General features: G+C 38.4%; 1 protein-coding gene across 5 annotated transcripts in view; it reads right to left on the reverse strand.

The window, feature by feature from the left end:
- Nucleotides 1-27,124, reverse strand: part of GLIS3 (GLIS family zinc finger 3) — a 155,044-nt gene that overhangs the window by 96,474 nt on the left and 31,446 nt on the right. For 4 of the 5 annotated variants that reach the window (XM_061352158.1, XM_061352156.1, XM_061352155.1 and 1 more), the window contains exons 2-3: nt 22,247-22,454; nt 14,499-15,624 (exon numbers count right to left, since the gene is read on the reverse strand). In XM_061352158.1, the coding sequence (XP_061208142.1) occupies nt 14,499-15,624; nt 22,247-22,377 (1,257 nt within the window). In that variant the 5' untranslated portion in view covers nt 22,378-22,454. The remainder of the gene's footprint in view (nt 1-14,498; nt 15,625-22,246; nt 22,455-27,124) is intronic. The other variant, XM_061352159.1, reaches the window with a different exon arrangement.

Genomic DNA, 27,124 nt, shown 5'->3' on the forward strand with positions numbered 1-27,124 from the left:
GAATTAAGCATTAGTGAAGAGGCAGACTATGACTCCTGGGTGCAAATCCCATGCTGTTTAAACCAAATTCAAGGGAGTTGCATTTGCTAGACTTCCCTGAGCTTACTGAGAACCACAGACCTCTTTTCTGAGTCTTTCCATAGGAAAGACCGCTGTCTTCAGAGGCACGGCCAGTTGTCAAGGAGCAGCTGTGACAGCTGTGTTGAACTACCCTGTATGTCAATGCAGCTGTAATGATATCACTTTTGCCCACATTAATAAAACTTCAAATCAAGTAGAAAGAGATTTTCCTTCCCCCTGTGTCCTAGGAGAGATTATGTTCTTTGCACTCTGAATATAAAATTCTAATAGTGACAGAGAAGAAGGTATATGGTAGAAATCTAATTTTACCCAGCTTTTGCAGTGATGTGAACTGTACAGCAAACCTTCCCTTAAAGTGACATAACCTGGGGCTGCCCTTCACTGTTCAATTCATGAAATTCAAAAGTTTGGAAGAGATTCTGAATATTATATATCCTGTTCTTTTTATCACTTGCATGATACATCTGCTTATGCTGATGGAAAACTATAGAGCTAAACATGTTCAACTGGATGGCATAATGACAGTATTTTAGAGAATTCATTTTTTTATCTTAAGCAATGTTCATGCCTGTTTTAGTATTTCATAACCCTGAGTCAGGAAAAAAATGAAGAGGAAAACATCAATGACTATCCTGCAAGAACGGTCAGTTACTTCTTCTTGCCCCTTAAACACTGTTGCATAGTGGACTATTCAGAAAGCTACTCCTGAGATACTGGGTTTTGAAGATAATTTTTTGAAATCCAGCCTGCTATATACAGTAATGAAGATGTTACATATCTCTGTGGATACTAGCCACTAACGTCCTGAAATCCATCATGCAGTAATATGAGGCTGCCACCTCTGACTGGGGGTTATTCTGTGTGCTTTGGATTTATTATAGAAATCACAAATCTTCTGACAATCCTCTCAAAGAATGTGCTGAGGGGTATAATGAATAACTCTTTGCATTAGAAAGATTTGCAGGACTTTGATCAGTGTCCCAGGAAGCATCAGGTCACAACGAACTGTACAAACTGATTAGGGTCGACCATCATCAGTCTACATGTAAGCACGCCTGTTACTGATTGCCAAATCAACCACAGTAAAATATATTCATCAATAACCATTCATATCTGAATGAACTAGGAATTCAGCTACTTAATTTGTGTTGAAGTAGTTGCAAGAGTTTTCATCTATCAATCTCATCCCACCGAAAATGAAATCAAGCATAGTATCATGAAGAAAGGCTGTATGTTAGTGGTTCATTTTGAAACTGAAATTCAAAGAGACTTGCACGCTGATGGTTCATTTTGTTGCTGGTTTCATAGAAGAAGCTCAGAATTCATAGGTGAAAGTATCTGGGAAAATCTGAGCCAACAGCCACGTGCATTTTTGAGTAAAAGACACAATACTTCTATTTTGTGGTATTTCTTTTCCATTCCATAATCAGCCTATGAGTTTAATTACTGATAATGAATTAAACAGATGAAGTATTACAAAAACCTGAACCTACCCATCTTCTCCTTCTTCCTCCGTTAAAATGCTCTTGTGCCTACAGCATGCTACTGTATAGATCACACTGAGAATAAATAAACCTGTGCAAACAGTCCTGAGAAATGCATGAGGCACATGTCCTGGAAAATTTCTTCTCTCTCCCTGGGTGAGGCATTTAAGAGATCAGAACCCACTGCAGCAAAACACAATTCAGACATCCTGAGAAGCTGAGGCGAAGGTGAAAGCTACACTTCGTCTGAAAACTTAAAAGCCTCTCAAGAAGTTATTTTCTATGTCAGCGCTTTATCTCTCCCAGCCACACAATCAATTACACAATGCCACTTGGCAACGTCGCTTTTTAAATTAGAAACAGTCTAGCCTAAATAAAATAATAAAGATACAGTTGACCACAGCTGTGCTCCTATAAATCAATATTCCAGGAGATGAAGAACAAGCCTGTGAAGTTGACAGAGTAGCATGAAATAACCGGGACACCGCTCATAGGATACAGCCACTACAATACAGTGGAGAAACTCATTCACTGCTTAGTCCTAGTCCTCGTTTGCCCTGCACCAATATTCATCCTATATTGGATAGAGATCACTGGTCCTTACTGCTCTGTTCTAGTTATTGCTTTTTAAGCGTTTGCCCATGGTCTGCTTAGGCTTAAATTCTAGCCCAAATCCAAATTTGTAGCACAGGTCCCTCAGATTGCTGGTTTCAGCCATCAGATGACAGATACTCTCGACTAGGTTTTTGAAACAGTGCATTTCTTGGCTTCCTTCATTAGGACTATAATTTAACATGGTCATGATACACAACTCTACCCTTTATTTTTGCCTATTTTGCCTAAATGTAGTGCTACAACTGACAATGTCTGTTGCCAACAGAGATTTACACTTACTTCAGTTACTTGAACTTTAGGGACAATATAAAAGGTACACTTTTTTTTTTTTTTTTTTAATGCACTTTTCTCTTGTCTCTCTTCTACTCAAAATCACCCAAGTTAATTCTGCTCAAATCCAAATAAACACTAAGACTGTGAATATAACTGAAGATAAATGATAGATGTTGCTGATGTATCTACTTTGGAATAAAAAAAAAAAAAGATTCTGTTTCTTGCTATATTCTGCTTTCCTCTGTATTCTGACATTTTTTATTAGGTCCATCCGATGTTTGTGCAGATAAGCACCACTGCAAAAGACCTTTGAAGTGCAAAATAAAGCCAGTTATATTATAGAAGCACACAGCAGTCTGATCTATAAGATATGTGGATGTCAGTTTGGTAAAACACAGAGTTTAAAAAGAAACAGAGATAACTAAAAATGGAAGCTGCCTGTCACTGCAAACAGAATTCTTATGTTGGTCACATCATGCAGCTGCAGAAAGATCTAAGACTGAAGTAACAACACATGCAATGACACATGTCCTGACATAATTATAATAAAGTTGTTTTCATCACATGGAGACTTCTGGATCAAAAAAGTCCTTTCCTGAAGAGCTGTACTTTTAACCTGATGGTGGGACTTCTTTTTTTTTTTTTTTTTTTTTTTTTTCCTGTGGAGTGCTTAGAACTATTTAATACTTCACTGTTCACAATGAAAAAGTCACTGTTTCCTTTAGGGTACTAGACATCTCACACTCCCCACCACCATTATACAGCTTTTTAACTGGGAAAACAGAGGCCTGTTCATGCCTAAGTTGCTTAAAATTACACAGCTAAAAACTGCAGCTTATGGTCAGCCCTTAAGGTGGTTCAGTCCTATTCCATGTCAAGGGCTTTTGAACTCCAGCTGCCATTTACTGGAGCCAAGGAGCACTGTCTTCACTCAGCATCTTAGTGCACAGAGCTAAGCATTGCATGGTATGCAGCTCAGGGACTTCAGATTGTTCATTTACCTAACTGTGAATTCCTACTTGTGAGCCAGAACTGTTCAGCTTGAAAGCCACCGTAATTAAGCTGACATGCCATTCAGTGACCTTGGCATAATCCTAATGAGATCTAAGTCAAAGACAACAATTACTGGAAAAATAGAGGTATGGTTCAAACAAAGAAGAAAGTACTAACATTTTCTGCGAGCAAGACCAATGTCCTTTACAGCAGAGAAACATAATAAAACTCCTTTACCAGCTAAGTCTCTTTATCCACCACAAAAAAAAGTGGCTTGTACCTGGGTAGTACATCTAGCAATAGAATCAGGTAAACAAATTACTCCAAGAGAGCAAGTGACTGAAAACTAAGGCCTTTACAGCATTTCGTTCAACAGACAAAACACAATGCTGGCATGCCTTTTAAAAAGTCAGCAATCAATACTACTCCAGAGTTAGCTGAGTTTTCTAGTTACTATTGTACACTGGAGGGTTAGAAAAAGTGACTTTTCCAAGACACTGTCATTCTCATCGATGGTATCCTGCCCAAAAAGAGAAGTCAGTTTTATTCTCTATTGGAATGTTTGTAAGCCTTTGAAAAACAGAGGTATCTTCTCCTACTTAGGAGTAAGAGAAAAAAGCATGTTAATGGTTAGCATTTGATGGGTTTGTACAGCAACACTGAAAAAGCTTCCATGTTTAAGTGTTTTTATGTCACTAGTGGCAGGTTATACACTAAAAAGGGAAAATATGTGTTTAATATCTTAATAAAACAAAGGGTTGTTAAGCAGATACTCTGAGATCAGCATGCAGAATTAATGATGCCGTTAAGCAGGATCAGTCATTTTTATTAGAAAAAGACAAAGGACAGGACAGCATCTGCTGTTCTGTTATTTTGGCCTTATTTAAAATATACAAATTCAGTTGCCAGTTGGAATTTCAGAGCAAGTTTAGCAAGATAAGAGTCTTGTTTACAGCTCTAGCAAAGTCGACTTTTAATTATTGGTATTGTGATCTTTGGGACTTGATTTGTGTTCAAATATTTCTGAATCATCCAAGTTTCTCAAACAAAATCTATTATTACTGTGAAAGGATTAGCGTCTTGCAGCTTAACTATCTGTAGTAGCCTAAGCCTGTGTTACTTTTCAATACACCTCAAGCAATCTCATTCATGTTCTGCCATCCATATGCCAGATGGTATAATTCTTCAAACAGATCAGAGAAAAACTTGTGATCCTCCCTAACACATGGGTGCTCTGAAACATCACCAGTTAAACCAAAGGGCATCCACACTACGGCTATCTGATTTTTGTCACCACAAAACATGGCCAAGATTGAGATATTTTGTTTTCTGTTGTAACAGGCAGCAAGTGGAGGCAGTTTGTTTTACAGGAGATATATTTTATGAAGAAATATTTCTAACAAATAAAACAGAGCTTTCTGAAGTTGCAGCTCTCAAAAATCAAAATGTCTGTTTACATACACCTTACAAAGAAAAGCTAATCAAAACAAGTTTTCAATAGCATCATTACTAAGAATGTGATTCATAACTAGCTACAGATTCTAACACATCCACACGTGTGTGGAAAGCCAGTGAGGCCAAACTTCACATTTTCTGGGATGGTTCCCCTGTGAGATAGGTATATGGACCATACACTATATACTTGCATGCTTACAGGATGCATCTCATTAACTCTTCTTCAATAATGAAGTAAGTAAGTTATTCTAAGTGTTAATGACATTTCCCCAGGAAGCCATGTTCAAGGACAGTCAGGTATTCACTGCGAGGTGCCCAACACGCTATGGAAAATAGAGCCTAAAGCCCCTGTGTATCTCTGTTGGAAGGACAGTGATCAAGCTCTTTGCTGCTTCCCTACCCCTTTATCACATTTCTCACTTCAGATGAAAAGCTCTTACCCATGATAACAGTTGATTTACAGCAAGTTTCAGGTCTTACACCATGAGAACCAACGTAGAAATCTAAACAATTGAACTACGTTTTACAAGGTCATGTAACTAGCAAAAAATAATACCAATTTTTAACAGCTGGTTTTGTGTGTGGTTTGGTGATTGTATTATTTGTCTGTCTTTCTAGCAGTTACGATATGATCCAGAATTTTCCTCACAAAAAAAATGGGACTAATCTGCAAAAATTGCCAAACATTTTAAAAATCAGGCTTATTGAAAACTGCCAAGGATGTTTTACGATTCTGACAGTTCTCTCTCATAAGCAGTCAACAGGTACACCTGCAAGCTGTCAAGATACAAGCTACTACCTATTAGTTGTTTTGTAGTATACCACAGGTATATAACTAGTCTCTCCCAAATGCAAATTAAAACGCGTGTCTGACCTCAGGAACTGTAGTGGACTAAGTGTTCAGAAATTACAATTTATCATGGTTGTGCAGGTGGCCAGTAACATGTAAAGCTCTGGTAATATAATCATTTGAAATTGAATGCCCATAACCATAAATCAGCTCATCTTCTGACCCTACAAAATCTCGTACATAATTATATCAGCAAATGAAGAAAACTAAAGCTTTTTTCCCTAAGTTAAGAAATTTCATCAGCTTTTCATATCAACAACTCAAAGAAGCTTAGATGACTAAATACTGCTAGCAACTCTGGTATAACCAGACTGAGAAGATAGAACCTCTGAACAAAACATTTAATCTTATCCCACAGGCTAATACAGATGAAAATACTCAAAGAAAATAAATAAATCAAGCAATCAAATAAATAAACAAACACAACACAGGGACAGATGTGTTTCTTTTACACTTTTAGCTTTTCAAAAACATATGTGTCTTACACAGGTCAAATACTTCACAACTTCCTGTGCAACTTTAAATAACACATTTCAATTACTTTATTCATCTTCATTTGTTTTAGGAGTAGTGACTGTTTGTGGAGGAGGGTTTTTTTACAAAATGGACAATTATTTTTCTGGGACTCAAGTGAAACATTTTTCTTTGTAAAGTTTTTAATTAACTTAAAAAGAAAAGCCAATCTGTTATTAAATTTGATGCACAGCTCATTAAGATAAATAACATTTTGTCTCAGCTTTTAACTTAGGAAGGAAAAACATGCAGTTTCTGGAAACTTTAATGATCAAGCAAGCTGAAACACTGAATGAGTTAATGCAAAGAATGCCAAGTACCATTCAAAAATTGGAAGAGCTCAAGCTATTTAATTCAGTTTACTCTTACCATACAAAGGAATCTTACAAAGTAGTTGTTTGGTTAGGGTTTGTTTTTTTTTTAAACAAATACATTTTGATAAAAATGAAAATTCATGGAATACATAATACCACAGGGTATATATACCTAACCCACAGTAATGAGTCAGATTCTAAAACATCAACAGAACATTTATTTTGTCTTCCTCAGTGTCACTCTAAAGGTAAAACAGAATAACTGAGTTTGTGATTTTTTTTGACACATACACACACACCAAAAAAAAAAAAAGAAAAAAAAAGATGTTGTTTTTATGGTTTATGTCACTAGTCCACTGAGGGAGGCTCTAAGGATCACACAGACTGTACCTATACAGTCTTACAAAGACAGAGATGAGCTAACAGCCTAAACTCTGAGCTTGCTGGGTACATGCTAGAATAGATCCATACACCACATACCCATGATTAGTGTTGTGGACTGCTCCCTCTTCACAGAATTTTGTAAGGACTGTGAAAAGAAATCTTCACAACCAATACAAAATTGATTTAATCCTGTCTATAAATGTTGAAAACTGGGGGGAAAAAAATGCAAATATGCACACAAAAAAAAGAATAGTCAAAACTGGCATATTGTCCTCAGCACATATGATGTAAAGCCTGCTGATTTTCTTCCTTTCCTTTTGAAAGCATGTCAAAGTTATACTACACACCCATGTCCTTCCTCCCCATAGTCCAGAGAAATGAGCAGCAGGTTGTCTATGAAAATACATCTGTTCCCAGTCTCTGCAACAAGCACAGACTGTGACAGAAATGTTCTACGTCCACATACTCCCGGGCATGTTCTCTGCATTCACACCTGAGACATGATTCCCTCAGTACATCTAAAAGAGAACTTGCAGCTGCCTCTTGCTGAACATTGCTGTAACCTTGCCTTGTGAACTGTAAGTCATTAAAGACCTCATGCTTCTCAGTTATATTACATACTATTGAAGAAAAGAAAAACAGTATCCCAAGGTAATGCTGAGAGACAGATGATAACCAACTAGCTCTTATTATTTTCTGGAAATACAAACAGAGCAGTTTTGTACTAACATATTTGAGCTAAAGTTGTATCAGAATTTCATGGTCATGGAAATATCCAGGTTCTGGATGAACACAATCCTCCTTCCTATGAGCAATCAAGAGTTATCCTTATTCAGATCACTTCAGTCTTCCCTATCTCCCTCAGGTTCAGAGAGTGTCAGGATATACCATTTCTTTGCTGACCAGGTACCATTTTTGCTTGATGTTAACAGAGAGTCTGTCACACCAGCACAGACCAGAAGGATACTAGTACTAGACGGATACTAATACTTCAGCCTATGGTGATGGATTCAGTAACCCATCTCGTCTTATGTAATGGAAAAAAATAAAGCACCCAGGTGCTAATATGATGAAAGAAGTATAAGAACTAAAGTTAGTAAACAGAACCTGCTAGGATAACTTCATTTTTGCTGTCTTCTAAGCCTTGCTAAGAATAACTGCAACATATTACCACTGTGTTTCTTGCACTGAAAACCATAAATGAAATGAAGACATTAACCCCAAAGCTTTTCATTGTGCATGGCTGAAGGATGAGGAAATGTCAGCTCCCACAAACACACGACAAACTTTTGAGAACCTTATCACCATTAAAGCAGTTCAACAATCTTGCAGACTGCTTGCTTTAAATTTGGAGCCAAACTCTCCACTGGTTCACTGAAACGCCATGTTCACAACCCAGGCTTCACAGACACTCATTTAGCTGAGTTTAACAGTCCGAGTTTAACTGGTGACATGTTGTATATTTTCAATCACTCTGTATGCAGAGCTATCAATTAATGATTTCTACAGTATTTGCTCAATCTGTATGTCTCTTTCCTCAACAAGTTACAAGATAATGGACCTACTTCACTGATGCAGACGTAAAATCAGTGTCACAACCTAGTAGCTGAGATTGTTAATTAACACAATGGATTCAGGCCACATTTGTCCAGGGATTCAAAAGCCAAGAGTCCTTGTGAGTCAGTCAGAGCGGGGCAGCCCTGTTTCTCAACAGTGGCTCATTTCTAAAAAAAAGGACTCTTGATAATCTTAGCAGTCTCAACATAAATATTCCTTAATTCAGTTTATGTATAGCCCACTCTTTAGACAAAGCAAACCCTATGTTCATGCAGTCTACCAGCTTCTGTAAAAGATTAACATCAAATACCTTAAACAAGGTTTGACAAGTATGTCTGAATCACTTGGAAACTCTAAGATCACAGGACTGAAACTTTGTCATACCAATTATGTAAAGCCACTGGAAAGAAATCCATGCATTTTTGTAAGCAGGCAAAGCAGGCTTTTCATGGAACAAAAGAAGCCTTGTCTTTTCTATTATGTGACAACTCCTAATTAGAATCAACGATTTTTTTTTATTGTTGGCCCAGATAAGCTTGTTTGCATAGCTGTAATTTCTTAAAACAGAAATCTGAATGCTACTAGGAAAATACATCCACGGGCATCTATTCTAGACCTTGAAGAACAGTGGCACTGCTTGGTGTTTACATCTGATTAACCATGGAGGCAATTCTGCTAATGTTAAACAGTAAAAAGTAAAGTAAGGAGAGAAAGCAATTTAATTTTGTTTGAACGTATTTATAGAAATGAACCAAGAGTACCCATAAAGGCACGTTGTCATCTTTTCCTTGAGCTTGTGCCAGTTGATGACCAATAGAATGCATTCAAAGAGGGAGAAAAGAGAGGGAGGGAAATTATTTATAACAACTCTTTGTAAAGAGCAAACTGCTTCACGGACAGATGAGGAACACTACATCTCAACATTTTATGCAGAAACTGCTCTTAAAAAAGAATTTCTTACCACAGTGACATCTCTCTAAAATGATTCACTTGTGATCTTGAACTTCGTAATGATGTGTGTTAATTCTCAAGATCTGAATACACACAGAATAAAGTTTCTATATATCCTTTAAAATGATGGTAAGAAAGTATCAAACTTAAATCAAAACAGCCTTTAACAGACAGGTAAACCAAGCACTTCTAGTGGATAGCAGTGATACCAGAAAACAATCACCATGTGACTATACCAAGGTTTAGCAAACCAAGATACATTGAACAGATCTACCTGGGTTCCACAGCAGTTATAGACAAAACTGTCACAGCATCCTCCCTAGCACCACTTCTTGAATTTCCTTCTCTCAGTTAATTCAGCTCTCCACACAGACAAACTGCACCTCTCTGTTTCCATGCAGCCTTGTACAGAAAGGTTTGTTCAGCAGTTTTTCAAACCATGTCAACACAAGATCAACAGCAATTGTATTTCTATAACAGAACACCCCACTGCACTTGCTGTATTGGTAATATCCTTCTCCAAAAAGCCAATTTCAACCATTTATAGGAAGTCATGTTCTGAACAGTGCTTAATCCTACTGTCCAGGCCCTTTGGAAACCTACTCTGCAAGTATCTCTGTGTAAAAGTACACAAGCTCTTACCACCTGCTAAATGCCACCTCAACTAATTGGGACTACAGTGGCAGTAGAACAGAATTTCTTCAGGAATCAGAGTGAATCAAGCTGATTCTTGTCTCCTAAGGCAAATTTTTAAGAGTGAATCTTTTTTTCTTTTTTTCTTTTTTTTTTTAATTTACCATATATTCATAGTTTGGTACAGCGACAAAAAAAGTCTCAAAAATGTTCAATCAAAATCTTGCCACAGAGAAATGAGCATAAAAAATATAATCTTATAAATAAAATATAACCTTTGTGCCTATACATAAACACAAAGAGATAATAAATTAGAAACCATTCCACACAAACATAATTGTTTGTATAATTAGGAATGTTCATCATTATTTTTGGATACTTCACAACCGTGTTCTGGATTGCAGTGAAACTGAAATGACTGATTGAAAAAGTTAACTAAAAATCTGTCTTAAATTTTCCAAATATCTAAGTCAAAAGGCAAGAAAAGCTGGTTCCAATACTTAACAGAACAATCAAATTATTCATTAGAAGAACAAGAGTAAGGTTTCATAAATTTTACGCTGTAACATAAAATATGGGTTTCTGTCTACTGGCTTTCACCTTCATCAGTTCTACATCTGCATGTAGAAAGGAGTTTGCTTTGCATTTTTGAATGTATGGGATGCGATGATATTAAGGGTCAGTACTTTGGATACCAAAGGGTTACTTCAGGTGCTCACTGAACTCAACTGGAAATTGTGCATGTTGAGCAGCCACAGGAAAAGTGTATCTCATTACATTTTGAACTATGGATGCATTAGGTATTTCATACTGAAGGAATAGTATTAAAGAGAATTAGTACCATTGCTTACAGATAAGATTTATTTGCTTGGGCTAGGTGCCATCTGATGTGATCACATGAGATTGAGCTGTTAGTGAAGGCACACCCACAAATCATAATTTGTTTTTCCTTTAAACAGCTAAAACATACTAACCAAAGCCAGCAGGTTACTAAAACTGCACAAGTTAGGAAGTCTTAGCTTTATAGTTGCAAATTAAAACTCAGCTTTTTGGTGTCTATACACCACTGTACCATCAAATTACTCATACATCGTTTTCTTTTCCATGGTATTTCTGTTTTAGTTAGTTTAGTGAATTAAAATATATATATATTTTTTCTACTTTTTCACAACTCCAATGTAATATAGGATCTGATATGTCCTTATCACCAAAAAACAGTGGCATGTACTGTACTTAAAATATATAGTACATGCTATATATAACACACCATATGAAAGCACACTGCTAAAGCCTTTAGATGAAAAATAAAATCCCAATAATTTTTACAGGATGGATTTAATGGTTTTAATCAAAATTTCATCTTGAACACCATCTTCCAAGCACATGTTCTTCAAATACCATACATAGCTTTTATCTAAATATGTTTGCTCACCGTAAGATGTATACTTTTGTCTCAAAAAAAAGCTTTATACAAGTGTGTTAAGTTTTATGGGGTTTTATTTAAACCATATCTTCTATTTTACATGCTTAGTAGGCTGTGTGTGGCAGGATAATTTTTTATATTTAGCAGATGTTACATGGATGTTGCTTCAAATCTGAGAGGGATACTAGCAATGTTATTGGTTTATATCACATCAAGCAGCTGTGATAAAAAGTGCGGTATGAGTACTACTATCCCATACTACAAATATTAATGGCATCGTGCTGAAGCATAGCTCAAATCTCACAGAAAGCAGACAGATTTAACTCAGTGTCAAAAGGGGAAGCATTCCTAGTGTACCTGAATGAAACTGAAAGGAGAGAGCATGAAATTTAACAATATGCTGTCGCTATTTACAGTAGGATAAACATATTAAGCTCAGTGATTGCACATCATGACAAGAAGACTAACCAAGTTCCACTTACTGTAGCTGAGTTTGAATAGTACAGAAATACTCCCTATAAAAGAAAGAAGATTGAGTAGAAAATAGCCTCACAGGTTGAGCCAAAAAGAGCAAAAGTTCAGCATTTTCCAGTTGCTGCTGTGGAGTTTCCACAGCTACTGAAAATTCTCTTTTTTCTAATCCAGAGGAAATCTAAGGGAACCTCAGATACCGCTGTGTGGTAGCTGCTGGCAAATGTTACAGATTTTATCTCAAACATCGGCATATTAACTGCCTGCATTTCAACATCCATTTTTTATTCAACTTTTTCTTCTTTAACTTAGTCCTACAAAGTACAAGCTAATGCATAGATTAATAAATAAATACAAATCATTTGACATGGCATGCCTGCTTCGTATAAAGAATCATAGGATCATAGAATAGGTTGGGTCAAATACTCTTTTCCAAATTCACACCACTTGTGAAATGATAAAGGGAGAAGATAGCATGCTGTTCCTCTCAAACCCTGCTAAAGAATGCTATTTCTGCATTCTGTCCCAAGAAAGGAGGTCTATGTTCCAGATTTCTACCTACATTATGAGGGTTATCATGTTACCCTATTGCTACATTTCATTACACTTATAACATGAAAGCAAGATAAGCATGTGGCTGCTGGTTCTGATATGCAAACTTCTTGGCACTATCTACCAATGATTCAGCAAAACTTGATGAAGTTCAGTGAAATTAATCACACTTTTTAATGTTCATGAAAGCAATTCTCTCTGAGAAGCTAATACAGACACCTCTTACATTTTTGTGACACAGCATGATGTGGCACACACTTTAGTTTAGATTTATTTATCTTAAAAATGTTACCATATGAAGTATTCTATCCTCTTAAACATTAACACATTTATCACCAGTGAATGACAATTCCTTCAAAGCTAAGAATTCCTGGAGGAGGCCTCATAATGAGGTCACTTCCCACTTTCATGAGAAGGTCACTGTAAGCATCCTTTCTGAATAGGCAGGGCAGAGAGTATAGAGTGATCCCTCCCCATAATTCTACTAGAAGATGCTGGGTACCTCCATTTTTACAGTGTTCTTTCACCATTCCAGCTCTTTCTTCATACCATTTTCTGCCCTCACTTATCTGTTGATGTCTGTCTCTGTCCCTTTTCTCTAAGCGCTATTCCGTTAAAAGATTACTTTCTTTACTCCTAATAATTCTTTTTTCTCCTTTTCTCTCACCACAAAGCTTACAAGAGCTCTGATATAATATATCTGGAGAGCAGAAAAGACTGTATCATGGAATTTTTAAAAAAGTATCCAGAAAGCCCCAGTTCAGAGTCTGGTGTGACTAAAGGGAAAGATAAGAGTCGCTCTAGTGTTGTGACCCAATCTCTACCAAATCCTTTACATTTAAGAGAGAAATCTAGGAAGATATCTGCTCATCCTCAAGGAGATTGGCCCTTTGCTGTAACAAAAGTGAAATAAAAAAGTTTTCTCTATCTACTGCACAAGCAAACATCTACATCATGGTAAGAAAATTACTTAACTAGGCACACAAATAGAAATAGACTCCAGGACCAATTTACATTTCATAACATATAAATAAGTATGGTTTTTTTTCGAGTGAATAATATTCAGAGATTATCCCTAGAAATTATATACTTACTATTTAATTAGATTATGCTGACGACTAGAAACAGCACTGGTAAGATTACTTTCTGCTGGCACTAAGTAAGCACACAGCAAAAGTAAGCTACTCATCATCCAAAATACAGACTGTACATAAGGCCAGTCAAGAATCTGGAGTACAGAAATTACAGGTTGTTCACTGGAATTTAAACATAAAGTGATTCTATGCTTTACTGGCTGGATTGTTATCCCATTTTATTACATATGTGTGAGACTGACTTGCAATGACCTTAAGAAAAACAGCAAGAATAACTCTGCGGGTTGACTGCTCATTGCTAGAATCTGCAAACAGAGAAATTATGTGCTTAATCCCTAATGTATTCATGAAAACAGGCCTGTGGGTCTATTTTTTTGTTAGCAATGAAACAAATAACTGCCTTAAGAAATACCCAGCTCTTCTCAGTTTTTCATGGTAACATTATGCAAGATCCTGAAAATTCCTCAGTTCTAAAAGGAGTAACAAGAGGCAAAATTGTGCCATTTATTCTGGAGTACTTTTCCTACGTGTTTCCTTCATACAGGTACTGAAGTACAGAGGGTGCTTTAAATTGTACTTTATCATGGTCTACTAAGTCAATTTTGCAGTCTACAGTAAAAGATTATAAAAATAGAAAATAATATTTTGTCCACCCCTGTTTCTCACTGCATATCAAATTAAAGGCTACCTTCCTTTCAGTCTAGGGGCAAAGATGGAACAGTCATTTATTCACACAGACTAGTTAAAAAAGCACACCATTAAACTGGAAAAACAAAGGTAGAATTACAAATTCCTTGTATTTTCATGAGTAATGTAAGACCTGTTATTGGTAAGAGAGACAGAATTCAGACTTACTGTGCATTTGTTTGGCTTCTCTCCTGAGTGGACTCTCATGTGAATCAGCAGTTTATAACGGGCATTAAATGGCTTGTACCTTCGTGGACACCCTGCCCAGAAGCAAGTGAAGTCCTCTCCTTTCCTCTGGTCTATATGTATCTTCTCTATGTGCCACACAAGTTCCTCCTGCTGGTCATACAGTGCTCCACAGTCTAACCAACAACAGCCATACTTGCCATTGAAATCACCTGACTCACTGTCTTCATCAAGCAGGGATCCTGGGGTAGAAACAGGCATAGCCAATGGGTGAATGCAACTGGGGAGATTGTGTGGATGCCGGTGCTGGTTAGTGTGGTATGGTGGTGGTGGCCCTTGAGAAGGAGGTGGTGGTAGCATGGGTGGAAGAGGCATGTCAACCATATGGCTTGAGAAGTTGTCCAGCTGTGCATCTCTCAGGATGTCCACCACCTGGTTGTCTGCAGGCAGCATGCCCACCTGGATCACCATGTTACTTGCAGCGCTCATCTCCAAGCTGGCTTGCTCCAGCTGCTGCATCCGCTGGTACTCGCCAGCCCCATTATCAGTGTACCCTGAGAAGGTGACATTGCCATTAGACATGAGGAGGACTTTCTGGGCAGATGGAATAGAGCAAGTTTGGGGCATACAGCTTCCTCTCACTCCCAAAAAATGTCCATAGACCTCAGGCTGTGGGGAGACATTTGTTGATGATGTCCTGGAACTGTTGATGTAGGACACCAGAGAGGTTGGGGATGTACGGATGATTGTATTGAAGTCAATCCCAATGCCATCATACAGAGGAGATAGAGAGAGTGATCTTTTTTTGGAGTATGCTAATTGAGACCAGGCTGAGGAATGGTGAGGACTAGTGTAAGGGGAATGCTTATTTTCTGTGCCATGTAAGTAGGATAGTAATGAGTTAGATATGCAGTTACCTGACACGGATGTTCCAGGTGAAAAATTTAGTAAGTCCCCAAGCTCACTGCTGTTTTGAAAACCTTGGTCAGGAGCAACAGAAGGAAGTGTCTTGTACCCATGCGACCCCTCTTGCTGAACACTTGAAGGGGACTGACTTTCTGACAAGCTTAATCTCATAGAGGCCAGGGATTCATGCGACAAGAGCAACCTAGAATAAAGGCACAATAAACTAAGTAAGCAGTTAAACAATTCAACAGTAGTCCTTCTGTATTCACACACACATAAAAGTAAAGAAAGGCTACATGTGAAAAAAGCTGTCTGGAATTTTAAGTACTCAAATTCAGCACTTGCAGTTAATGTACCAGCAGGCATACATATGTAACAAGGTCACTTAGGAAACCAACTTTAAAAGTTCAAGATTTTAAAGAAAAGTTGCTGTAAATGTTCTTGATATATCACTGCAGAAATCAATACAAATCTGTTTATCAGCTGTAGTATAGATCGGTTTGGGCTTCTGAAGCCAAAGCATTATGCTCCTGCCTTGTATGAAACTTGTAATGATTTGAGTTTACTATAATTTTGCTGGCAAAGAACAGGAAAAAAACTTACTAATAAAGAATAAATATTTAACCTGAATGTAACTGCAATGCATACCGATAGTAGTCTTTACAGAAATAACACAAGTTTATAAATACAAATATCTAACTTTACAAACCAAACAAAATGAATAATATAGAAAAGCTGCTTGAAGTGGTTTATTTAGTTTTGATCTGACAATGTATCTGCCACGAAGTCAGCAATCTAAATTTTCATGAAAGTGTAATCTTGCTATTCGCACACAAAGAGTTATGGTCAATGGCTCAATGTCCAGCTGGAGACAAGTTACAAGTGGTGTCCCTCAGGGATCAGTGTTGAGACCGGTCTTGTTTAACATCTTTGTTGGTGACATAGACAGTGGGATTGAGCGTGCCCTCAGCAAGTTTGCCGATGACACCAAGCTGTGTGGTTCGGTTGATACGCTGGAGGGAAGGAATGCCATCCAGAGGGACCTTGACACGCTTGTGAGGTGGGCTGATGCCAACCTCATGAAGTTTAACCATGCCAAGTGCAAGGTCCTACACCTGGGTCAGAGCAATCCCAGGCACAGCTACAGGCTGGGCAGAGAAGAGATTCAGAGCAGCCCTGCGGAGAAGGACTTGGGGGTGCTGGTCGATGAGAAAATGAACATGAGCCGGCTGCAGTGTGCGCTTGCAGCCCAGAAAGCCAACCGTATCCTGGGCTGCATCAAAAGGAGTGTGACCAGCAGGTCGAAGGAAGTGATCCTGCCCCTTTATTCTGCTCTTGTGGGACCTCGCTTGGAGTATTGTGTGCAGTTCTGGTGTCCTCAACACAAAAAGGACACGGATCTGTTGGAACAAGTCCAGAGGAGGGCCACGAGAATGATCAGGGGACTGGAGCACCTCCCATATGAAGATCAGATGAGAAAGTTGGGGCTGTTCAGCCCGGAGAAGAGAAGGCTGCGTGGAGACCTCATAGCCGCCTTCCAATATCTGAAGGGGGCCTATAGAGATGCTGGGGAGGGACTCTTCATTAGGGACTGTAGTGATAGGACAAGGGGTAATGGGTTAAAACTTAAACAGGGGAAGTTTAGATTGGATATAAGGAGGAAATTCTTTCCTGTTAGGGTAGTGAGGCACTGGAATAGGTTGCCCAAGGAGGTTGTGAATGCTTCATCCCTGGCAGTGTTCAAGGCTAGGTTGGACGAGGCCTTGGGTAATATGGTTTAGAGCAAGGTGTCCCTGCCCATCGCAGGGGGGTTGGAACTTGATGATCTTAAGGTCCTTTCCAACCCTAACTATCCTATGATTCTATGATTCTATGATTCTATTATCATTGTTTTTCACAGAAATAATGTGAAGCTTACTTATACTGCAAATATTCTACTGGTAGCTTATAAAAAAGAGCTCATAAGCTCTTAACAGCACTGTTTTATACTGAAAGGTATAAAAAGACTATATAAGAACATCAAGATCCCTTGGTCATGGCTGCAAATGCTGGGTAAAGGCCAAGCGGATTTACGTCTTTATGTTTTCAGTTCACATGCCAGACTTGTATCTCCTGTCAGCCAGCAGTGCTATCAGTGTATTAATTTAAATTTTAAGGAGCTCTAGCAGTAGAAAGAACCAGGTATGCAGCTAGATAAACCTGGAGATCTTATAGACACAGTAACTTCTGCACCTTCCATTTTGGGATTAATTCCTGGATTGATTATTTTTATAATAAACTTTTAAAAAAGCATAGAATTTCAATGATGGATACAGTAAGTGGGAAATTTAGTTTCTCTTCCACACGTAAATTGCATTTTTTTAAGGTAGACAAGTCAATCATTGCTTCTTACCATCTCACATAAAACCCATGATCCACAATAGTTCCCCCTATTGTACAAAACTTCAGGAGGTCAAATTAACTCTAAAAAGACAGCTAATACATGCTAATAGGTACCTTGAATACTAATAGGTACTTTAAATACCAGGTGCTGAAATATATTTTCTAAAAGCTCTAAATAAACAGTATATGAAAAATTTGTATGCAATATTTCACAGGCACTGTCATGCAGATAAGGAATAATGTGTTATTTTACTGCATGTTTTTATATTGCTACAAACCTCTATTTTTGAAAAGAGAAAAGTATGCACCATAAAGAAAATTAATAAAAACAAATCTCATCTGTTTCTTGATACATACATGGTTACAGCAAGCTTCTGAGGAGGCACTTCTACCTATTTGACTTGCTTCTTTTTTTTAATAGGGAAGCAAGTTCTCATATCCACTCAAGGTAAGCAATATTGCAGTTGCTTCTGAGTTTCTGCAAGATTTTCTTACAGGTACTGCTTCACGAACACAGAACCATGGGACAGATCTGTTTAGGCTCATATTTGCATCATACGTCTGCACTACAGCCCTACTGCAGCAACCACGGCTTCGTTTGAGATAGATGAAACTACTCAGGTGGTGGTTGGTGGTAGGCTGAAACTGGGAATCCTATTTAAAACAATATCAGTCAACCCAAGAGAGCAAGAACAGATCCTAACAACTGCTCTGGAGATATTCCCAGTGAATTTACCACATTTCCATGCTTTTGCTTTTTGTAAATTGACTTTTCGCCTCTGAGATCTGTGGATTATCTTTCAATTAGACCAGCAAGGTTGAAAGAATATATGAAAACACTACGTGAGGTCATTCAGGTGAGAGAAATGCATATAGTTTTCCATGCTCAGATCTAGCCTTAGAAATTAAAGATGAAAAGTCACACTGTCTTTGTTATCTTATTCTGCCCATCACATGAGAACACCCTCAATGATGGGATTTTTTCCTACTAGTTATTGCAGCATTTTCAAACACTTGAGAGTCAAACAACATGAAGAAAGAAAAGCCATTTTGTAGTGACTTTTATTTAAGGGCTGGATCATGCTACAGGAACACAGCTCAGTCATTGCTGAAGAGCTGGAGGAGGGGCATTGATTGTCAAGGCACCCTGGGTACCCCTTCAGCTCTCTTTTGTCTAGAGGGGAAAGTTGGCACAGGCTGAGGGAGAGACAAAGCAATTTGCAAGTGCTGCATCCATGCACTGAGATAGCTCATGAACATTGAAAATGTAGCTCTAAATATTACCTAGCCTTGCTGTGGTGACCTACAGGATCAATAGGTAAATGCTCCTTTGCTCAAGATACTTGCTTTGTAATGGATTGTTGATTTGCCGAACATTGTTTTGTAAGAAACATCCTGTTCAGGTGGAATGTCAGCATAGGCTACTGTTATGAAGGTTATGTTACTCCATCAGGGTTTAAATGGCACTTTCAAAACACACCATTGAAGAAAAGCACAATTAACATGCTGACTACAGTTTGCATTGAGAGAAATGAGAAAAATGGGATTGCTATACCAGGTCAATGTGGTGCAAGATTCAGATCTAAAGGGATAATTATTTGCTTGAAAAAAAGAATATTCAGGCTGTTGGGTCTGTTATCAATGGGGTTGCTAAAGTTCAGTTCATTATAGAGCAGTTAAATCATGTTAGTATGCTGTGACCCCTAAACAGCTCCAAAGTCTACAACAGAGGAAGAGGAGTAAGTAAAGTTTGATTTTTCCATACTAGTGTATATATATATATATGTATTTATTTCTGGTAAATACAAATAGGGTTGGTTTGGGGTTTTTTTGCTGGTTTGATTATTTATTTTCTTTTATAAGTAGGAAAAAAAATAATTCATCAATGTAACAGATCTGATTTTGTAATGTCAAGAATTTTAATCAGATGCCTCACAGAACCAGTGTCATTCAAAAAGTTTCTAATGCATAACACAAAGGCACATACCCACCAGTGAAGCCAAAGAAAAACTGCATTCCAAAAGTCTCAGAAGAAAATGAGCAAACAAACGCTTTGGCCCACAATTTCAAGTATACAGTAAGAGCCAGATAATCCGAAGAAGCCCCAGATTAAGCCTCTAAACTCAAAAGCAATGAGCATTCCAACTCCCCAAACAAAGAAAATTCCTTTAAAACCCAGCCTATACTGTGACTAAGTAGTTTTCTGGGGGAAAATAAATATAGCTAATAGGAAAATGAAGGGCCAGCTATACCATTGTGCCAGATTCTCAGATGGTATTAATTGGCACGTCTACGTATTGTAATCTAAACCAGTTTGAGATCTTTTATGAATGTTTACAAGAGATTACTTGTAATTACTTTCTTCTCTTCCTCTGTGTACAGAGGCCACAATGTCAAGTATAACCTGATACATAAACTCCTACATACAGAAGACTCCTACCCATAAACATGGAAGAGTGAAAACTGTGTTTTCTTATCTTTTTGTTTTGTCTTCAGTTTTACTAGCCAAAATCCTTTTTCTCTTTCCTAGGATCTTTTCTGACTTACATAAAAGTGAATCACAATATTGCATCTGATTTCAAGCAGAATAACTGAATACTTTGAAAAAGTTTTGAGGGAACTCAAAAAAGATGGGGAAGATTTTATCCATCATGGAATATATATCTGAAAAATACCAAGTTTTTTCTTTCTTCTATCAACAAAAATCAAGACAAGTCATTTTGGTTTGATTCAGTTCAGCAAGTAATTTGGTTTGGATTGAGCTGCCATTGCACAGTTCATGATGCCTGAGAGATACAGTCCAGGGAAGGCACTCAGCCCATGAAGGATTATGGAGTCACTCTAGGCAACTGGTTTAGGCCAGTGCAGTTTATTGCCAAAGCAACTTAAAAAAAAAAAAAAAAAAAAGTGTCTCAACAATCTGTCAATTAAAACCTAACTCTAAACTTGTTTTGCCCTATTAGATTGTCAATTTGAGGGCAAATTGCTGAAATGGACATTCTTTGTGTGGCAAACTGATTTTATATCATCTTCATTGACAAATCATTAAAAGAGACTCTAGGGACACTACAGACTGTATTCTGACAGAGTTTCAACTTCAGTTCACCCTTAGTAAAAGTTTCTTTAAAATAAAAACAAAAAATGTATAACTCGGTGCTGATATAGTACACCCAACCACACACACAGATTAAAACAACAGTGTTTGGAACCATACAGGCACACCTACAACTTATTAAGTAAGTAATAATTACTTAATGATATTTTTATATCATCAGGTCGGTCTCAAAGGCTTATCTCTGAATTTGTCATTTATCATCACCTTAGCACTGAATGGTTTTTGTTGAAATATGTATACATAATTAATCTTGTAAATTGTCCTGGGGAACTCAGCTTTTACAGCCGAAGCAACAAGAAATGTCACAAACTATCTTAAAGCAGAGCAAAGCAAAATTTTCTTCCAGTTACATAACACCAATTTTAATTATTTCAATGCTACTTGCCTTGTAATAAAGTGATGTAGTAAAAGGGAAACTGTCATGAGAGTAAAGACTCTTGTGGCCTTTTGTAAATAAGAACAGTTACATTTCAACTCAGTAAGCAACTGTTCCAATGAGTCACATCTACAAAAGGGGGAATGTAGCTTCTGAAATAATATGCCACAATGTTTTAGGACTGTATATTTAAGTAATAGGCTAGGATGTGCTTAATGTATTTGTATGGATAAATATTTTCCCTTCATTTTTGCTGACACTATTCACAGCCAAACCCTCAAAAGTTATTTAAGCATTTAAAAATTAACAAATTAAATTTATCTGTGGTTTAGTTACACAAAAAGGCAACATTTACAGGGAGAAGCCATAGTTTTCATTAAACTACCCACAAGCGCTAGGAAAATGGACAAGGTTTTAGGGGTGTAAGTATAACAGGTAAAATTAACTGCTGGCTCAGTACAGGTTTGGAACAACTGATCTGACTTATTTACTTATGTAAACAATTGAATAATTTGAAAACAAAGGTATTTGATGAGGAGAAGAGACGGCATCTAGGGCGTTTTTTCTGACATTACTATTACTTGACAGGCACCAACATAGCTCTATTAGTACTATATAAGCTTAAAACAGGTCACTGTTCCTGAAGATGCAACATGTGGACTACGTCTGTTTCCATCCTCCATAACACTCCCTGTCCTTAGTACAAAGATATAGTTAAGTGACTATAAAAAAGACCTACAAAACACAGAAAATGTGTGGACAAATTTCACCCATGATTTCAGTGATCCAAACAGTATGATTATAGCTAGTGTCAACTAACTTGCAGAGAATAAATGGCATAACAGGGCATCATTCAGGCCATTTTAATCATCAGAAAGGTTGCATTTAAATTACAAGAGTATTAAAATACCCTCTCTTTAAAGTACAAAATATAAAAAAGTAACTCAGGACCTTGTATCTGATGGAGAAGGACTCAGGCTGGAAACATCCATAGACCTCTGTAAGCTAGGGTTGATGCTGTTGCATGCTGTTGAAACCTGATTAGCAGGAAGTGAAACAGGTCCCAGCTGTTGAACTGTCATGGGACTGCTGGTGACTATTACATTGTTGTAGCTGCCTTTTCCAATGGACTTGCACTGGGGTCCATAACCAAGACCTCCTAAAAGTAAACAAGGCAGGTTAGTATTCATCTTCCACAAACCCATGATGAGGCCACAGAACTCACTTTGCAAAGTAGGAAAAGTGACTGGAACCAAGTATCTCCAGGTAATGATGCAACAGCGAACAACTACAAGGATTCTGCAAGCTTCTCCCAACATAAAAAGTAGTATTTTAAAGGGGAATTAACAAATTCTTCACGTTTAAAACGTGTGCTGAAGTACGCGAACTAAAGACCAGGCATTTTGGATAAACATCTTAAAAAAGACCACTTTTTTAAAAAGAAGCATCCTGGTAAAAGAGCAGCCCTTGGCTGAGGGACAGCCAAGCTGTAAGTGTACCACTATCTGAAGACGGGAAGAGAGAATCCAAGGAGGGTGAAGGAACAAAGCCTTGAATCCTACCAAACACCACCGCTCCAAGCCACTGCAAACCCTTCCATCATTCCTACCACTAGCCATCCAAAAAGCAAGAGACTACAGGCATGCATGCAAGTGCAACCCATGTAACAAGGCTGGTGTGGGGAAGCACACAGGCTCCACAGTTTCCCTTGCAGCAGAGAGTTACAGCAGGAGCCCAGCATCCCTCAGAGGTCTGGGAAAAGGAATTTGAGCAGAATCAACCAGAGAAGCATTCTGGACTTTCTTTAAAAGGCCACAATCTGCTCTTAATCACTGCTGCCATGACTCAAACTGATGAGTATTACACAGTAGCCTGAGAAGATTACAAAGGTAGCCGGCAAGTGGGACATATCTGCAACATGTCATGCTCTGATTTAGGTTACAGATGGTGGTTTGCAAGATCCTCTGCATCAAAACAAGATGAAAAATGTAGGTTGTAATACGGAAGTTACTGGATATAGCAAAGGCTTATCACAGCTGGAAATTAATATTGAGATCATTCACATTTCTAGCTGCTTGCCCATGTTCAGAACACTCCCCAAAGCAGGATAGCAACATCACAGGAAATAGTGAAAAGTGCTTTCAATTTAAACCGTTTTCTAAACTGAATCTACTTTTGACTTGACTGTGAAACTCACGTAGTATTTTTTTCCAAGACATTCAAATGGGCTGTGAAATCCACAAAGTAAACTAAGGCATTTATGGTCCTCACAGTCATAGGAAGAAAATCCAAATCCTTTAATCTCCTCCAGATCAAAAAGTGCTAAAACAACTTACTCATTGCTACTACTTCAAAACATTAATGAAGAATATAGAATCTGGCTGAAAACTCAAGGGTAAGGAAAGAAAAAAATATTTAATAACCTAAAATACTGAAATTTAACCAGAAGGACTGGAAATTTTTGAGGACGAACATGTAAGCAGGACTCCTTTTACTGCAGTCAACTCCATTGTGGGTACCAGAAAAAAGCCTTTCAGGATTGTAGGATTACTGTCTGCTGTCACTGAAGATGTTCAGTTAAATCAAAGGAATAGGAGAAGGTATTTTATTTTCTTTCCTGTAAAACAGTTTATATTTTGAACTCACTAAAGCTGAATCACTGTGCTATTCAGCAGTTGTTTTTATAATGTTACAGAGTGTTAAAATGAAACAAGACAGCAAAAATCAGGCAAAAATCCTAAATTGCCCCCAGGAATAAAATGAAGGCCACTCCTCTTAGCAAAAAGCTGAGTTGGGTTCCTCATCTCTACCCTGCAAGCCACTGGCCATTATTAATTTAATCTGAATCAGGCATGAGCATATTGAGATATCAGAGATGTCAGAGCTCAAGATAGGAAGCTTACACTGACTTTGACCCAGCTGCAGTAGTGCAGACCACATCTGATCTAGTACAAAGTTAAATGGGTGCAAGATGGGCATCTAACCTGGCATGAGCCTGCTTTTGTCAGAAAGCTGTCAGAAAGCGTGTTCAGAAGCGCTGAACAAATGTGAACTGGCAGAATGACTATGTCCCACATCAGCATCTGACATCATATTGCCACAGTGTAAGAGGAGCCCTCAGTACAGATCTGCTGTATCATTGACCCAAAGCCTGCAAATTTCAGGACAAGGAAAAGACAACCAGGAGTTCCTTAATGTCTTAAATTCCCATCAGCTGAGATAAATGGGAACCTCTTTGAAGGATATCAGTGGAGTTTGAATGAGGCTGTAGAGTCTAAGAAGAATACATGGAGTTAATATTTTAAACGAGCAAGAGAAGCAATTGACCCTGGAAACCACAGGCCTGTCAGCCTGACCTCAGCACCAGGGAAGATCATCCTGAGTGCAATCACGCAGCATGTGGGAAAACTGGGGGATCAGACCCAGTCAGCCTGGGTTCACAAAGGGCAGGTCCTGCTTAAACAACCTGATATTCTTCTATTACAAGGTGACCCACCTGGTTGATGAGGGGAAGGCTGTGGACATTGTCTATTTGGACTTAAGTAAGTTCAAATAACACTGTCTCCCACAGCAGCCCCCTGGAGAAACTGGCTGCTCATGGCCAGGACAGGTGTACTCTTTGCTGGGGAAAGTGGCTGGATGGCAGAGCATGAAGAGTGGTGATAAATGGTATCACATCCAGTTGGTGACCAATCAGTAGTGGTGTCCCTCAGGGCTCAGTGTTACAGCCAGTGTTGTTTAGTATCTTCACTGATGATCTGGGTGAGGGAATTGAGTGCACCCTCAGTAAATTCACAGACATCACCAACCTGGACAGGAGTGCTGATCTGCTGGAATTCTCTGCAGAGGGATTCGGGCAGACTGGATCGATGGGCTGTGGCCAGTGGTATCAGGTTCAACAAGGCAAAGTGCCAGGTCTTGCCCTTGGGTCACAACAACCCCATGCAATGCTCCAGGCTTGGGGAAGAGTGGCTGGAAAGCTACTCTAAGGAAAAGGACCAGGGGGTGATGATTGATGGAGCTGAACATGATCCAGCTTGTGCCCATGTAGCCAAGAAGGCCAACAGCATCCTGGCCTGTATCAGCAATAGTGTGGCCAGCAGGGCCAGGGCAGTGATCATCCCCCTGTACTCAGCACTGGTGAGGCTGCACCTCAAATCCTGTGTTCAGTTCTGGGTCTTTCATTGCAAGAGAGACATTGAGGTGCTGATGTGGGTCCAGAGAATGACAATGAAGCTGGTGAAGGGTCTGGAGCACAAGTCTGATGAGGAGCAGCTGATATAACTGGGGTTGTTTAGTCTGGAGAAAAGGAGGCTCAAGGGGACCTTATCACTCTCTACAACTGCCTGAAAGGAGGTTCTATCGAGGTGGGGGTTGGTCTCTTCTCCCAAGTAACAAGTGATAGGACAAGAGGTAACAGCCTTAAGCTGCACCAGGGAAGGTTTAGATTGGATATCAGGAAAAATTTCTTCACTGAAAGCATTATCAGGCATTGTAACAGGCTGCCCAGGGAGAGTGGAATAACCAGCCCTGGAAGTGTTCACAACTCATGTAAATGAGGCCCTCAGTGATATGGTTTAGTGGTGGACTTGGCAGTCCTGGGATAATGGTTGACTTGATGATCTTAAAGGTCTTTTCGAACCTACTTGATTCTATGATTCTGTATAAACCTGCTGGAGAGAGTCCAGCGCAGGGCAACTAAGATGATTAGGGGAGTGGAGCATCTCCCTTATGAGGAAAGACTGAGGGAGCTGGGTCTCTATAGTTTGGAGAAGAGGAGATTGAGGGGTGACCTTATTAGTGTATATAAATATATAAAGGGCGAGTGTCACGAGGATGGAGCCAGGCTCTTCTCAGTGGCAAACAATGACAGGACAAGGGGCAATGGGTACAAACTGGAACACAAGAGGTTCCACTTAAACTTGAGAAGAAACTTCTTCTCAGTGAGGGTGACAGAACACTGGAACAGGCTGCCCAGGGAGGTTGTGGAGTCTCCTTCTCTGGAGACATTCAAAACCCGCCTGGACACGTTCCTGTGTAACCTTATCTACGTGTTCCTGCTCCGGCAGGGGGATTGGACTAGACGATCTTTTGAGGTCCCTTCCAATCTCTAACATACTGTGATACTGTGATACTGTGATAGTCCAATAAATTGAGGAGGTGGAATTAGTCCTGAGTTGGCTCACAGGAAGAGCTACAATTGATTAGCATGTCACTTATTCCAAATAAACATATTACACATAAATCAAAACTGCTCCTTCATCAGTAACTAACAGTAACAATTAACAAATATAAACAGTAAAAACATTTTATAGAAATACTTTAACCCATTCACTTCCTCATTTGTTACCTTGTCTATTTTCCCTGTTTATTGTCTACAGCTGGTTAATAGCTACATTTCACTCACATTTGACAAGCAAAAGTATTTCACTGCAATCTTTTGAAGAACATTCAAAGAATACAGAAAAATACAATTAATTTAATTTAGGTACACTGAATTTCAGATCAGGTTCTCTTAATTTATATCACACTCATGATTTTTGGAGGCATAATCTGATATTAAATTATTTAAATTTAAATACAGATTCTTTTATCAGATATTGATTGAAAACCAACTGATTTCTTTGTCTGCTTCTCCAAGTCAAGAGTAGTAACTTGCTAGTCCTGCCAAGTAAGTCAGGTTATAAAGTAAAAATGCTTCACGAAACCTTTTAAATTTAAAAAAAACATATAACACCAAAACACTTTTAAATTTTTGGTGTTCTGAAACACACAACATACCAAATACATACTACAAACGAGATTAGATTCAACCATCTCTTAGATCAA

Source organism: Neopsephotus bourkii, unplaced genomic scaffold, assembly GCF_033783945.1.
Source record: "Neopsephotus bourkii isolate Nb327-2 ecotype Australia unplaced genomic scaffold, CSIRO-AGI_Nbou_v1 NB_622, whole genome shotgun sequence".
Taxonomy (NCBI): Eukaryota; Metazoa; Chordata; class Aves; order Psittaciformes; family Psittacidae; genus Neopsephotus; species Neopsephotus bourkii.